The following is a 16,894-nucleotide window of genomic DNA, read 5'->3' as shown; positions in this document are numbered from 1 at the left end:
TCTAAATTACACGTAGTTCATCCTTCCTTTTTTATAGTTCTTCCAGATCTTCATATGGAGCTGGAATTGGATTTGGAGCTGCATCTTGCTTTTTCACAGTTCCTGGCTTTTCTTTTTTTTTTTAAAGGATGTGGGTAAAATCGTGACCAAAGTTGGGCATTAAGATTTACTCACTAACGCATAATGGAACAAATTATTTTAATTTCAGCAATATTAATATGACATTTGCTAACACTTTTTAAAAAGCTGTTACCCAGTCTCCCTAAATATCAGTTAAACTATAAATGAACCAACCATATGGCACCTCCACATCTGATTCATTATCATCATAATTAGTCAGCTTCCTCTTTCACGAGTCGCCTTCGTGACAAATGATAATAAAGCCCACTTTTTCGAGGTGGATGTATTTAATGTGGAGATAATACACGTGGATTTGTGAGTTCACCACCATCCTCACAGTCACTGTAGCCACAGTCACTGCTTCTCACCCCAAATGAATCCCTCTGTGTCCCAAACATAACTCACCTTCCACTGTGACATTGTCCACAGACAGCTGCAGGCTCTTGCCTCTTCGCACCACCTTCACCGTGTGCCACTCGTTGTCGTTTAGCTTCTGCCCCGCGAACAGTATCTCGGGTCCTTTGCCTGTGGTGGAGGTGGGGGGGGGGGGGGAATTCAAATCACAAACAGCACAGAGGGGATCGTGTGTGCGCCCACTCACGCACCCACACACACACACACACACACACAGACAGAGTTCACACACGGTAGGTGACAGAGCTAGTGGAGAAAATCTGCATGTTTGCTAAACAAATTCTCACTATGTATTCTCCCACTATACTGGAAATGAAAGGAATCAAATATCCGGCCTGACAGACTGTAAAATCGAATGTCTTCTCGAAAGCTCGCAGCGTTGCAGCAGGATGTCATCAAAGACACTAGGACAAATAAGTTGTAACCAGCTGAGGAAGTAGATTAGAGCGGGCAGCCGACGACGACTGGAGACGCTCTGTTACAAGCATATATGAAGTCGTGTTCTGCTTTCACAGAGCATTTCATGTCTGAGCTCAGCACATAGAGGAACTCTCTCAACACACACTGTATGTGGGGGAGTTGATGGGCGAGGCCAGACGGTTTAACCGCTCATCCCCCAAACCGCTCTCCTCCCTAATTCCCTCTTTCCACTTCTCTACTCCCAATTCCCTTCTCCTCTGCTCGCCTCTCTTGCCGTTGTTTCGCCTCCGCCACTGAAAGGAGACAGTTTGATGCAATAGCATATGGCGTTACAGAAATGCTTATTAGAGCCATATTTACATAAGCGTCTTTTCAAAGTTGGGAACAGGCTATTTATATCCTGCCAATGACAGAGCCTTATTACATCAACATTAAAACAAACTGTCAGCGTGAGGGAGTGACAGCAGGAGAAACAGTGCAGCTTTTGATTAAGACAGTAGTCATTAATACCTCTGTCAATGCACCATGATGAGTTGATTCATGGCTAAAGTCATGCAGCGGCTGTTGCCGGCTAATAACTATGCTGAAGTTTGTTTAAGGATTCAGAACAGACATACACGAGCGGGAAAGCACGAACAACAAAACGGGGAATCATCCCTCACGTGGCTTCAGAAGCTGAAATGAAGGCCTGGCAGTCGTGGGTGTGCACAGAGTCATGAAACCGAGGTGAAGGTGATCATTGAACAGAGAGGAGGAGGAGGATTCTGTAAACAGCAGAATAATGAGGGGAGACTTCCACCTCGTCTGCAGCACGGCACGACTGAAACAGCAGAATGCCGGAGGAGACCAGTCACTTCCATTAAGCCACCTTTTGTACCCTCCGCGCTTTTAGGCAGCGCTGGGGTGCAGCAAGGGCCATTGGGTCATTGTGGCTGGTAAATAAAGAAACCGTGACATCCATGACAAGACGCCGGCTTTCTTACACAATTAGCACTGATGATTTGTTTATTACAGATCTAATGTTAGAAATCTCTCTCCCCTTCCAGGGTCAGTGGTTCTTTTCTGACTGGTTGGCTGGCTGGAGCCTGAGTGTATTATACAAGGTGCTCAAGTACATGATATAGTACAGACAGGTGAAACATGATTGTCTCCTCCCCAGTTGTGTGTGAAATTATTTAGTCTAAAGGAAAGAAAAAGGTCCCATCAATTGATGGCCCCCCGGCAAGAACACACACATGGCCCACTGGAGAATTGTTTTCCCATTTACTCCTGTTACTTTTTTTTTTTTTATTATATTGTTTTTTTTTCATAGGCTTTTTGTCTTCAGCCACATGAAATTGGATAGAGAGAGACTTTGGATCACACCATGTGTGAAGTAAATAAAGGAAAAGGCTGCTATATTGCTGCAATGAGAGCAAGAGTGGATGAGAGTTGCCAGCAAAGAAGTAAACGCTGATACAATGATAGATAGGGAGGATAGAGGGGAAATATGAAAACGGATGAAGATGAAAAAGAAGAGCAAAGAACTAAACACAGAGAAACTAAATGCAACAGCTGATGTAAGATGGTAAAAGTTGCTCTGGCAGGGCTAGCCGAGCAACAAAAAGCTCTGGGTAGAAGTTGGTGAAAGTGCAGCCAGGGACCCATTAGGTTGAAGGGGCAAATCGTGATGCACACTTGAGGAAACACACTGGAAGGGTTGCAATGCAAGGCCACTGTCATACTGTTGTCTCTGAGGTAGTCAAAGGTTATACAATAGCTTGCTGATTCTAAAATTAAAATACTTTAACTTACACAACTTGGTACATTTGTATATTGGCTTAATGCCCAGATCATAAAGCCATCAGTTAGTCAAAAACAGTGACTGCCTCAAAACCACATATTGATGAAGCACCTGGTGTTGGCTCGGTGTGGTATATTGCTGACAGTGAAGTGAAGCCTCACTCGCGGTCCAGGGTTAAATGAGCCGCTAAGCCTTTAACGCAGCCACTAGCAGAGAAAAGTACTCATTGCTAGAAAAACAAAGGGGGACGCGGGGCTCATTAATAAAAGAGCTGGCGATTATTAAAATGCAATTAATTCTCATCCTCGCTTTGTCTTGGAGATCGGCAGGGCAAAGGCCTGCGATCACATAAACAGAAGCTTCCTCTCTCTTCATCTCGGCGTCTCTTTTGTTTCCCCGTCTCCTCTCAGCCTGTCACTTTTCTTTGCACTTTCTAAATACATCCCGTGGGAGATGAAGAGGTGCCAGGGAGATTTCTTAACTAGTGTAAAAATAGCCAGGATTGTGGATTATTTTCATTGACTGTGTCAGCACACCGTAAATGAGAGGTGTGATGTTTGCGGGTTGTTGCATAATTACCAGCAGTCATCCATCACTGGCCGCTGTGTTCTCTCTGTAAACAACCTTGATTAATGCAATCGGATCAATGGAACACAAGCCGTCAGCCAATGGCTGCTGGTTGTTGCCATCAGTCTCTATTCAGGCTGTGTGGCTGCTGCAGCAGCAGCAGCGAGCACTAGAGCACAGTTGTATAATTATCATGTCTAAAGCCCAATCAAAACAACTTGAGAGTGTGAAGCTGATCATCAGTCTGCAGCGGGCAATGATGACAACAATTCTATCGCAACAATCAGGAAATTAAAGACAAATGTTTGTTTACTCTGACTGCGCAGAAGTGGCACAGAGATCCAGATGTCTCTCAGACCACTGATGAAAATGTGTACACACAGAAGTCGGAGATGGTGCTTAAAATAGAAGCATGTGACAAACTGAACAAGTTGCAAAGCACATTGCAATTCTCTTGCTCCTGGTTTGTCACACACACCACAACTTCAAGCCCTAACTAGTGCTAAAAATGCTAAAACAACATTATGAGGCATGTTTCATGTTTGTTTTTTGTTTTTTTGTAACATCCCCATTGTCACTCAGAATCATATCCGACTGATGCTGGCCACACAGCAAACCCAGCAAGCTTTCCTCACATGGCTGTTACGCTAACGAGCGTGCCAAAGTCTGATGCTGGCCAGAGTGCTTGGAGTTGGCCAAAGAGGAACGATCGCTGCTAGCCAAAGCGGTGACTAAAATAACACCGCCACAGCATGATAGGGCCACAGGCAGTCCCTGGCAAGTTCGCTGCTGGTGCAACAGTAGACGACAACAGAACCAGCCATGAGTCATGCAGTCACACATGAGGGGAAGCCACTGAGGCCGGCTGTTTGTCAGGGTCTCTCAAGCATATGTAGCTGTAGAGTGTTGTAAGGGTCAGGGGTAACTGCAGGGTGTGTCAGCAAGTCAAGGGGTCAAAGTTTGCTAGGAGGGATTGAATGTGATGATGTGTCTGAGCTAAGCGGACAGTTCATACCCCCAGCCGGCTCAGTCACACTGGATGCCATGCTGAGCTGGTGAGAAAAACCTCCTTTATGTTAAAATGCAATAGGGATTAGGATTTAAATCAGAGGTAGCAATGCATTTATATGCATTAAGACATCACTGTAATATTGGAATGTCTCCAAACAGCCTTCACAGAACAAAGCACATTCTGCACTGAGAAAATCTTGTATCAGAGTAATGCTGTGTCCTGAATATGCCACTTTGTCTTTTTTCATCTCAACACTGAATCAACTAAACAGGGAAACCTGAGCTACTATGTTAGTCCAGTTCCATAACAGCAGATCCCCATTTACTACAGCATCATATTCTGTTTTACGATGTTTGACAGAACCTGCCATCCTCAAGTATGGGATACAGCAGCGGATGCCAGCTCAAGCTCTGTAATTCAAATTCCCTGGAAGAGAACGTAATTATGAGCAGCTAGCACTCGGGACTTCTGAGGTCAAGAGTTTCCACGGAGCCACACACACTCATGCATCAACACGCGCACATTTGCGAGCACCCATGAGAGAAAAGAAAATATACCAGTGGACTGCAGTCCAATTAAAATGGGCCCAAGAAAGAGCCACACTCCCCAGAGTTTCATTCTCAGCTCAGCAGCCCCACTCTGAGGAAAGAAGGGGGACGCTGATACTGTCCTGAGTGTCGTTAGAAAAAAAAAATAGGGCACGAGAGAATGAGAGACTGAGCAGGGGGGGGGGGAGACAGAAAGAGAAAACAGAAAATGCAGAGAGGAGCGTGGATGCCAGGTGATTTTTCATGCAGAGCAGCAGAGGAGGTTAAAAACACAACCAGAGAGACTACGTGCTACATGCTAGGGGGAATTATAATGCATGGCATCTTTGTGGATTCATATGGAAACATGGGGGAATCACAAAAAAAAAAAAAAAGATGACTCCATAAAATCTGTGCTCAGCGAGAGACACAGATGCTGTAATCAAAGTGGGAATATACGCATGTGTAGTATGAGTGTAGGACTTATTTATGTTCATGATTAGCTTTTCACTACCAGGTGACCTCAGGCAACCCCCTGTTGTGTACCCATCTGTGAAAGCACATTGTGCGGTGAACACACTGCGCTGTTCACGCTCACACAGAGGTAGGCACGCACTGCTGCAGGTGCATACAGCTTTGAATATATGTAAAGAGGATTTACTCTTGGTATCTTTAAAATAAAATTTAAAGTTAAAACATTAACCACTGTTTTGGCTTTTTGGAGCGAGTGTCAGACAAAAAAAAACAAACTGAAATCTGAACATGATTATCCAAAAGAAAAACCAGTGGATGCAAAATGTTTTTGCAGGAACCACTAACCCACTGATCAGTGTTTTTCTTCGCTTCCTTTCAAAGATAGCAATAAATCAATAATTAGATACTTCATCAATATCTCTCAGCAGTGTGTTATTGTCTACATCCAGCTAATTATCCATGATGGATGACATGTAGAGATTTAACAAACAAATACATAGCTGATGTTAAAAGATGGATCTTTATGTAACAGAGAGACTTCAACGGAGCTGAGAGGTGGTAGGCGTTTCTTAGGTGTACTGTAGGTACAGTAGGCTATGAACTGAGACTACATGTCTTTCTTGCTTCCTACATTTGTGGGAGGTCTGCCTTTGTGTGTGTGTGTGTGTGTGTTTGTTGTGTGTGTGTGAGAGAAAGAGAGTGTGAGATCTTGCTCTTCCGTTCAACCTTGCAGAGGAGAGAAGTACATGCTGTGCACAATAGATACATCTCCCACACAAACACGCTGCCCTGCTTTCCTGCCATGCAAACAGACCAGTGCTCCTAATTGGACCATTGGGGGTCTGAGTGTGTGTGTGTGAGTGAGTGTGTGTAGGACAGATAAAGAGAATGAAAGAAAGAGAATTTTGAAAAAGGGGCTGTTAAAATTTTAATTTAGGTCTTAGGTCAGGTAGTATTGGCTGTGGCGAGGGGTTGGGGAAGGGGAGCCTAATGGGAGGGCAGTGTGTGTGCGTGTGTGTATGTGTGTGTGTGTGTGTTACAGAAAGTGTGAGCCAAAAGATAAAGAGAGAGATGCAGCGTCAGCATGGCTGCTTTCCTGGCCAAGAAACTGGCACAGGAACACCACAGGATAGCTTGATGACACGTGTCTGTGTGTGAATGTGTGTGCGTGTGTGTGTGGGCAGGTGATCTTGAGGAGAATATCTGTGTGTGTGTTTGTTATACTTGTACTGTATATCACAATTATCAGGAAAACATATTGAGATCCGGGGCTTATTTTTTGAATTTACATTTTTTTTTATGTCCAGTTGAGTGTGTGAATGTATGCGGCGTGTGAGTGTGTGTTGCAGTTTATGTGCCAAACCCATGCCCCATCTCTCCTCTGCCATCTGCCATCCTGGCACGGCTCCTTAGTGTCGGTAATGAAGAGGAACGCCCCCACCTCCCTCACACACACTTAACACGCTCTTCCTCTCTCGCTCTCGCTCTCTCTCTCTCTGTCGCCTCCTTGTCTGTCTCTCAAACAATCCTTTCCTCCTTCAACGCCGTCTCTTTACCCTCACAGGACTCTGCTGCACTGCGAGCTACTGCCTCCGAACACTCACCTTCTTACGGACGCATAAATTCACAAACAACTAATCGGTCCCAGGTAACCCCGCGTTTCAACCACCCTCCTGAACCGCATCTCCTCCGAATCCGCTTGACTTGCTATCGATTTTTTTTTTTTTAAACAGAGCCTCACAGCATGTTGCCTCTTAAGTTCAAACGGCTGAATGCTCTCCCCCCACCCAAATGAACAAATCCTATAAATACAGCACATCTCATTGCTGCACTGAAATGGACCCCTAAAGTATTCTGCAACACACACTGATTACCTGCCCCAACCCATGATTACACGTTTTCACACATGTGCCCAGCGGTTTACTGTGTTTCACCTTGACTGCAACATTCTCCCTTAACCGAACATTAATCATAACTGCTTTATAAATATTCTTTTAGACTCTTTCTGAAATTACTTTGACTTATTTGCCACTGACCTGAAAACAAAACTCAGTTTCAGAGAGCAATTAATCTATGCTTGATTTCTATTTAAAAAAAACAAAAAACAAACCAACAATAAAAAAAAAAAAAAAAACAAAAAACAACAGTCTTAATGATCCTCAACATGATCTGCAAAATGAATTAACATGATTAAGACTTCCACCAGCCTTCAACTGCAGGTGAACTATTCTGCAGCAAGTAAGTCGGACAGCTTATCCATTTTTCATAAGTGAATTTATTCTCCTAGTCTCTCCTGAAAACAAGCACACCCTCACACTCCATCACACCCTAGTTTATGCTCTGGACTGTTTTGAGGGCACTAGTTCAGGAGATTTTTGGATGCCATGCCTCACCAAACCCCAGGTCCAATGCCCTTTTCCTCATGCTTGCCTCCAATGAGTTCTCTCTTGTGCCAGCTCGGCCTGGAGCAGATGGGTTGGTTCAGCATGGCATCACACCAGCCGACACAGTGGCATGTCAAACAGGCGGTCGCAGGCCTGGGCATGCCAAGCACCGCCATACTGTACAGCCATATGGGAATAATGTGCACTGAGATCACACTGGATAAGCAGACAGAGTGGAATACATGGCCTGATTTGCCCACAAATCAGAATAAATAGATAAAAATGCCAGAGTATATATGTGCAAGACTGCAAGTACACACACACACACGCCAAAGACTATTTACCAGACTGCAGTCAAGGCCTCAAAAGTGCTCAGATGTACACGTGCTAACTCCCCCGCCCACACACACACACAAACGCATGTACGCACAATCCTCTCTACTCAACACACCGTGCACTCACACATTTCCCATCAAACACACTCACAATCACACACAATCCACTCGATCCATCACACACCAATAAAGGACACACGCGCACACACACACAGTCTTATACTACACTCACCAGCCCTGGCACTCGCTCTCATTCACACACTGACACATACACACACAGACACACACGCCCTCCCCTCTGTCCTCTGCAGACGGTGATGATGGCCTGTGTTTGGGAGGTTAATGGCTGTTTGCTCCTCACAACCTTCACACTTGATTACTCCAGTCGACTGGTGTCTGGACGGCGGGGCCACAACTCCGGGACACCGAAGCCCTCCCTGCCACCGCTCTCATATGCTAACCACGTTCATTAGAAATGGTAATGAGAGACTGAGGACGCCGTGTGCAAAACGGTACGTGTCAAACCCCTCATGAAATGCAAACAGGACTTAGAGCTATCTGTCAAAGTGCTCCTGTGTTATTTGTTATATTTCCAAACCAAATCAGAGAAATGGGATTTTTCACTGTATTTAACAAATAAAGACAAAAGCACATTTTGACAGGTGGGGGAGCAGAACATGCCTCCGAAAATACTTAGAAGTATGCAGGTCATATGTTTATTCATTCAGTTTTAAGTAATTCAGTGTGGGCTTTTCACTGCATATGATCATTGTCTGATTTCCACTTGAAAGTGAGGTAACGTTATGCTCCACAGCTCATTTGGAAGGTTGGACAAATCCACAAGGTATAAGTGAGTGACTAGGAAACACTACAGAAATATTCTAAACATCATATTCAAGTGAATTAAAAGTTTAAAAAGTAGTTAAAATGACTGTCACTCAAAATAGGAAATTTTAAACTCAGTGAATATAATGATCTGGAATAATGCTTTTCAGAAAATGTACATTACTTGCTGATAGTGTTTCCCACTGATATAATACTTCCCTCTAACACCCAAACCAAACCAGCAGGCTATAGGGTTTATTTATGATGGGGTAGCCTCTTTAGCTTGTTTCTGTATAAAACCATTGCATCCTGCACAGATAGAGGCAAGATAATGGAAAATCAGCTATTAATGCTGTGGGTTGTTGATGGTGGGTAAGACAACACTTTTCATGCGGCCCCTGCTCTGTACATGTAGTACAATCTGGTGCCTGCTCAATTTACATACAAATATAATAACCTCTAAAAAAAAAAATCATGTTTAGTTATAAACTTTTATGCAGAACCAAATACTGTATCATTTGTTACGAAAATCTGGGCCTGATACTCGTTTGCTTGCTCAACTACATTTTTTTTTTTAATTTATTATAACTGAAGCATGATGGGAACTGAATTTTTACCAATACAAATTATTATTATGTACAGAAGGCCCTGCAGAGGTCACATGACAGGACGTAACTGTCTGGATATTCTGGATACAGTCTGTAGTCGATCTGAACTTATTTGGTTTCTCATGAGTATCTATTATGGGCTGGTTTCCCTTTGATTACAGAACCACATTTCCTTTCAAATCCCTGTGATAGAGGAACTGTGAGCACACCACTGTACATTCTTAATTAATTTATCCATTAATTACAGCCACAGGCAGAGGATTTGAATTAGGTCTTGGTTTAAAATATCTGTAAATTTTATAAAAATATATACAATAGATAATTCATGGTGTGCTCAGACGAACACATATTTCTCATTTAGGGAATCAATACATTTAATAAACCATTTAATTCTGCATTTGTATCTTGTATTAGCTTTGCTTAAGTAAATTTAATGCCTCCTTAAAAAAAAAAAAACTTGGAAAACTTAACAAGTGAAGCATAAAAACACACTGAAAATGATGCAAGTGAACAAAAGAATAAAACAAAGGCAAGTTGCATGTGACAGTTTTCAGTGTATGACGATGTTTTCCCTGGTTTTCAAAAGCTTTCACTGATATTACATTTTTTTTCCCCAATGGAAAAGAAGCCCTAATACGTTTGCTCAACTCAGTGATGACAAAAAAAATTGCTCCCCATAACCCCGAAAAAACCGAGCTGCTTCTTAAATATGTGGCAACAATTGAATTTACAGAGGCAGGACTATGTAAATGATGCCTTATACGGAGACCCAGGGGTGCTATTTCATGATTCATGACCAGTAACTGTGTTAACTGCCTTCATTGACTTTCAGATTCGGAAGTGTCTTGTTTAAAAATGAGCCGAGCGATGGCTTAACTGGAAAGTGTGCTTTGGCTGCGCCACACAGACTGATACTGTATACACTTTACATGTTTGGATGCAGTTTTCATATCCTTGTATTCCTTATTTTTTCCCCCTCACTCACTCTGCAGATAGGATTACAGCATCATTTACCAAATGGTTATTACGTGCACATACAATATGTGGGAATGGAAGTAGAAATGACTTTTCTACTGCTGTGGAACGTGGTTTATGAGAGGGCTGAGGGTTCTTCAGTGGAGGCAAGTGACCCACATGGACTTGTTATTTTTCTGCAAAAGCAAAGGCAGATAGCAGCAATAGTTACATAAGGCTGCAGAAGTTAATGTGGTTTCTATGGCAAGAGACAGGATTTACTCTGCTCTTCAGAGTTATCAGGATAAGACCTCATTTGACGATAATGCTATTTGGCTCCTATCTTAAGATATCATATTTTCTATCTCAAAGGAGTGCAGGCCTATCACTGTAGATCTAATGAAAAGCTGGGTGTCTTTGTGTGTATGTGTGCGTGCGTGTGTGCGTGCATGTGTGTAAGTCTGCCTGCACGTGTGCCTTCTAAATGGCAGCCATCTGCTAACGGCAAAAATTCTGTGATGAAAATGAAAGATAGGAGCAGATAACGCTGATAAAAATGAGAAGAGACATCTACATCAAGACCCTCCCCCATGTATCACTCTTCTCCCTCTTCCCACTCCTCATTTCATTGTTGCTCCTGACTACATTTCCTGTTCTTTCTTTACCCCCAAGCACCATTTTCACTATTCTAACATACATTTCTCCACCTTTAATCTATCAAGTTCTGCCCCCTGTAAAGGAGCACTCTTTGTTCTGCTGTACGTGCTGTACCTCTGAGAAGAGATCTATTTCTTGGAGGGGAGTGGAGGAGTTGTGGGACTGTATTTGTGTGGGTGCATGGGAGGGATTGAGGAGTGGTAAGCGGGGGGTCTGGCAGTCAGTTGAGGACACCGTCGCATGCTGACACAACAGCAAAACAGCCCCCCTGCGGCTACATCCAAAACATCTCTCGCATGGTGCCGCATCGCAAGCAGGGACAAAAAACATGGGAGGTGGCCGAGAGTGTGCACGAGAATGAAATTGCGTGCGGGTGTGCACGGCGATGATGACAAGGAAGGGGTCGATGAAAAAAGAGGAATACGAAGAAGAGAGAAGAGCGGCAAACAGATTATGACCCCCAGCCATGATTATCTATGCCTGCTGCTCTGACCCCCTGTGCCAATTACAGTGATAAGGCAGCCTGTGCCTGTGTATGTGTGTGTGCACACACGAGTGTGTCTACTTTCCTTTCTCTGAAGCAAAATGTGTGCGTGACGCTCGCTCGCACACAGACATTTGTATTCACTGCCTGCTATCAAGGGCCACACACTTTCTCTTTCCCACTGTTCTCGGCCCGGCGAGGGAGGGGTGAGCCGGTGCTTTAGCATCCATGACAAGATAACCGCTGCTGATAGCTTCTAGAATTGCAGATGGCCACCGCAGGAAGACATATTTGAGTTGGGAAGATGTTGAGAGGACAGCAGATTGATTTCGAGAAGCGGGAAATGAATCATACATTTTACCCTTCCTCTCAAGAATTTTAGAGCTCCCTTTGGAGCTTCAAACACAGCCAACACCCTTCTTCCCTTTCGCACTGCCATCTGCACCCTCCCTCCTTGCCTTCCCTTTTCATGCTCACCCTCCATCGCCTGCTTCTTATCAGTTTCCCTCGTCCTCACGTTCCTTTTTTCCCTCTCCTCCTCACATCTCTCGCCCTCGCATTCTAGAAAAGGGTCCCGTGGGGGGATGCTGATTTATGATTTGAACCGCATTTCCCAGCATGCTGTGGCAGGAGAGTATGGTCCCGTGGGATAGCCATCAGTCCTGCAAGGCAGTATGGGTTTCGACAGCTCCAGGCTGCTGCCGGTTCTCTCATTAGAGTCTGTGTAATGAGTCCACATCTAACCTGTCGCCATTGCCAAGTATCGCTGAAAGGAGGCAGACTGATCATGGACTGGGGCTGTGCCACTGAGGCAGCCACATCCCAATTCAGCACAGAGGTCCTGTTCTCTATGCAGACGTTGACATCTGATCAGTTTCGACAACTTTGTTTCGTGTGTTAACAAAATTCTGTGAAAAATAAATACAAAGGGAGACTGCTCTCCATGTGGACGGAGAAAAGCTCATTTCTATTGATGATGGAGTAAAAAGACTTTTTTTTTTTGCTCTTCTCCACTTGAGCACTTAAGCAGAATACAAAACTTGGTAAGTTTCAGTGCATTCGTTTAAACAGCGATTGCACGCTCCCCTGGCGCCTAGACTTTATCGAGCTTTTGGGCTTATATGTTAATTTACTATAACAGAGACAGAGCAAGTTTGTGCTACCTTCTATTAAAGTGCTAATTTCTGGGAAATGCCAGATTGTTGGACTTCTAAGACGACAAAAGTTCAAACAGCTGGTAAAGTTTTCATGAAAAGCTTCAGATCAGTAGCACTAAAACCAAAACCCTCCAAGATCCACAATAAGTTCTTCAATCTCATTTGCCATTTTTTGATTTTGACAAACTAGACTAATGTCTGCAGTCAGATCTTTCCATCATGATTACAGCGCACATTTCAGAGTAATACTAGTTATTATACTAGTTATGTTTGGTTCACAGCGCCCTCACAACCGAACAAAGCAACCAGCAACACAGACAACCTGAATGTACTCAGCTCAGTATACATGAAGATGTCCACTAAACTGAAAGTAAACACAAATCAAAGTGAATTCTTGAAGTGGGTTAGGGTTAGGGTTAGGGTTGATCTGGGTGTGTGTGTAAATCACAGCCTGTTCCTGGTAAAGACTGCCTCAACCACTTGGCTGGCAGAACTGTATGCCTGAGAGGGTTCAATCAGAAACACGCTGCTGAGGTCCCTGAAGGCGCAGAGCAAGACAAGCCTGCCACCCTCCTGTCCGCCGAGCTCCACAAGCTGTTCAGGGGACCAGGAGGGCAGACGAGGTCTTCTTTAACATGATGGCTGCCAGTGCTTGACCAGGTCCCAGAAGAAAAAGACAGAGAATGCATCTTTTTTTTCCTACCCTTTTCCAAGTTCAAACTGACCACAGTACGAGCAGACAGTGGAACAGTGGGGTGGCCAATTCTTATTAGACAAAAAGGGCAGGAAGGCAATCTCCTAACCCGGTTAGGTCTAGTGAGCAAATTGCCTCAGGTGTCTTAAGTTCAACAGAGAGCGGAGGGAGGCTGCAGGGAGAGAGGGAGAAGTAAATAGAAAAAGAAAATCTACAAGGCAAAGTGTCATGCTTGTTAGATCTTTTTCATTCACTCAGTATTACTTATAACCCCCTGCCTCATCCCCTTTACACTCGTTCATCTGTCAGTGGACATCAGTGTCTATCCCCTCTTTACCACCACCACCACCCCTCCCCTTTAACTTCTCTCCTCTTTGGGTCCAACACTTAAGAAAGTGCCAATGACAGCGAGACAGTAACAGAAATTTCTAGGCTGTTGAACACTGAATTGCACCACAGCACTGTTTTAAAAATTGCGAAATAAATGATGTAAGCCTAGGCTTTGTAAGTTCAGTGGTTTTCATACAACCATGGCCCATCACCTTCCCAGCATGTCCTTCAGCTGGAGTATTGCCCTTTCATTTGCGAGAACTTGGCAATAACAGCTCTTTGGCTCATTTGTGCAATTAGGTGCGACGGGGGAATATTCTGGCAGATTGTCTCTCTTCTGAGCTCCTTTGAACAGCGACAAAATCATAAAGGCAATCTGTATCTCTTATATAAAATATATTCAGATGAACACAATAAAGTGCAATTCAATAAACTGCCTGTAAAAATGTTTTGAGGTCTACAAGGAGATGACAGAGTGAAGTTTAACTGTATTTCTCATTTATCGTTCGACAGCTTTCATGTCACACCAGGAAATGCTCAGTCAACACTTGGTTACTAATCTAGACTTAGACTCTTCTTACTTCTTAACCAAGTAATTTACCAATTACATATTCTTGTATTTGTACTTGAACTTGAACCTGAAGCCATTAGCTGTGTTACACTCTGACAGACGCAGGCCTCAGCTGACGGAAATATGCACCATAATATCAACACCACACACAGTGACAGAGCGAGAGGTCACAGTACATCGTAACATAAACGTGTGCATATGCAGTTTATCACCCATGTGTGTGTGTTCCCACATAAACACACTCCTGCACATTCCATTCCAGCTGTAGCTGGGAAAATGTTCTGATTACATATTCCTTTGAAGTTCCTATAGGCTTCAAAGCACTTCTTTATTAGGTCATTTCTGTTTAACATTTTAAGAGGCATTTGGTTCATTTCCATTAAAACATGCAAAGAGCAAAATATGATAAAATGTGTGGAAATTAAATGAAGCTGCATCCATGGAGCAGATATTTATGTGTGTATGTTTTTTTCCCCTGTCTTTTAAAGATGATTTGTGTGTGACAGCACACAACTTCAAGGCCACTACCAGGATGGTTCCATATATCCAATGTGTTTACTCACTGTATATTTTCTCACTGGTGCTTAGCAAATGCAGTGGTATCACACAGCCAACTGTTAATTATATTTAATCTTGTTAACTGCCAGGAAACGTGCAATTAATTGCTGTTGTCCATCGCTGAACAAGATGATTGATTTTAACATAAATCTATTTATATCACATGGCGTACCCGTCTCTGAGGGTGTGCACAGATCCAAGGCATTATGTTAATAACACACTCCTCTTATTGGCTCATTGCATCACATTTGGCCTGGAGTTTTGGAAGATAAAATGAACATTAAATAAAAAGGGCTATCCTCCATTGGAGCATTAAATTGCCTTTAAAAATCAAATCCCAAACCAAGCATCTCCAAAATAAATTTATACAGTCTAACTCTGATATAATGCTTAAACTTCACAAACTGTAGGATGCTCTGCTTGCTGAGGGCAGCTTCTAGTGCCTACTGCAAATCCATCTTTGACATCTATTTGGCTGAGATAGGAGGTGATGACTCATGATTTAAGTGAGTGATTGGAAACTCATTCAAATTCAATATTTGTGATTCACCGAGAAAGTAAGAGAGCCATCTGCTTGGAGACGAGAGAGAGAGAGAGAGCTGGGGCGGCAGATAAGAACCCAATTCAATACAAATTAGACTGAACAAACCGTCCATTCACATTTAAAGTGGCCATGATACCTTCTGCCTCTGAACAGGTGTACTGTATCTGCAGTGGAAATGGTTACAGGGCTACATGAGCACTGCTACATATTTCATGGCTGTGCAAAACACAGGGGGGAGGAGTGTGACATCTGACAACCTGGGTGGAAACAGCTAAGACTGAGGAAGGTGACATTTTCAGTGACAGAGATACGCTGTGTGTGTGTGTGGGTAAAATCTCAGATTCATTTCTCTGCCCACAATATGTGTCAAGTGATGAATGCTTCTGTGAATGCACGTGTGAGTCCATGTGCATCTGTGTTTGTGGGTGTGCACATCACTGTGTCAGCACTGGATGGCAATTTACTAATCTCCTGGCACTATTAGTCATCAGTGTGCTATCCTTATTGGTCTACAGTATTCTTAAATAAAAGTCTAAAAATGTAGACTTATGGTCACTTAGCTGGAAAATTACAGGATGGGGACTGGATCACTGGAAAAATATACTGAGGTATTCAGTTACTACTAAGTGAAAATCAATAGAATTTTGTGCATGCTTCGAAATGGATTGATTTCCCTATCTCGGTTTGCCTCTTGCAATTAATTTGATACCACAAGGTTTAGTTTTTTTACTGACATGAGCAAGGTTAGCTGCACTCGCTATCTCACACCACTGGTCAAAGTTAGTCTTCCAGCATCTAGTGGTCCTCTGGCAGGCAGAGCAGGTTATTATGATTGCTACTTTTATTCTACACTCATTTACTCCAGCCTGGAAATGGTTTATCTTTTTAACAGTGTGTCTTGCTGTGCGTTCACAGATAAGAGTCAATGACATTTGGAATCTCTAACACCCTTAGTATGCGCACAAGTGAGGAGTTTCATCTGAATGCTACCCTCTCCAGTGGCTGAGGATTGCTCTGGGATGTTAATGCTCACCAAAGTTGGTTGGCTTGATTTAAAATTCAGTTTGATTAAAAGAAATTCACATCAATGAATGAATATCAAAACAAATTAGCTGAGCAGTCAGACGAACTGAAAACTGGCCAATCACTACCATTAATGGCAGATTTGGTACATATTATGCTGTATGAAATATTAAGCCTAGTGTGCAATTGGGTTTAAGCCGAGCTACCAAAAAAAGACAAAGTGTAACAAAGGGCTGAAGGCGGTTCTGTTGTCAAATTACTGTTATCACTCACCTCACATTAGCTTTAGGCCCTGTCCTCTTTTTCTGACTCACTCTCACAAAAGATGGATTTTTCAGACTACTCAGGTTATACACTAACACGGAATAAAAGGGAAAAAACTTTTCTAAACATGCACAGATATATCACCGCAGGGTACATCTGGTACATTTCCACTAGAAAGAGCGTGCTTAC

The 16,894-nt window shown here is 43.2% G+C and overlaps 1 protein-coding gene across 1 annotated transcript in view; it reads right to left on the bottom strand.

Annotated features, from left to right (window-relative positions):
- Window positions 1-16,894, bottom strand: part of nrxn2b (neurexin 2b) — a 511,829-nt gene that overhangs the window by 280,454 nt on the left and 214,481 nt on the right. Inside the window, exon 12 of the mRNA XM_041030969.1 lies at window positions 526-645. Coding sequence (XP_040886903.1) covers window positions 526-645 — 120 coding nt within the window. The remainder of the gene's footprint in view (window positions 1-525; window positions 646-16,894) is intronic.

Source organism: Toxotes jaculatrix, chromosome 23 (genome assembly GCF_017976425.1).
Source record: "Toxotes jaculatrix isolate fToxJac2 chromosome 23, fToxJac2.pri, whole genome shotgun sequence".
Lineage (NCBI taxonomy): Eukaryota > Metazoa > Chordata > Actinopteri > Toxotidae > Toxotes > Toxotes jaculatrix.
This window is presented reverse-complemented; position numbering and strand designations above follow the sequence as displayed.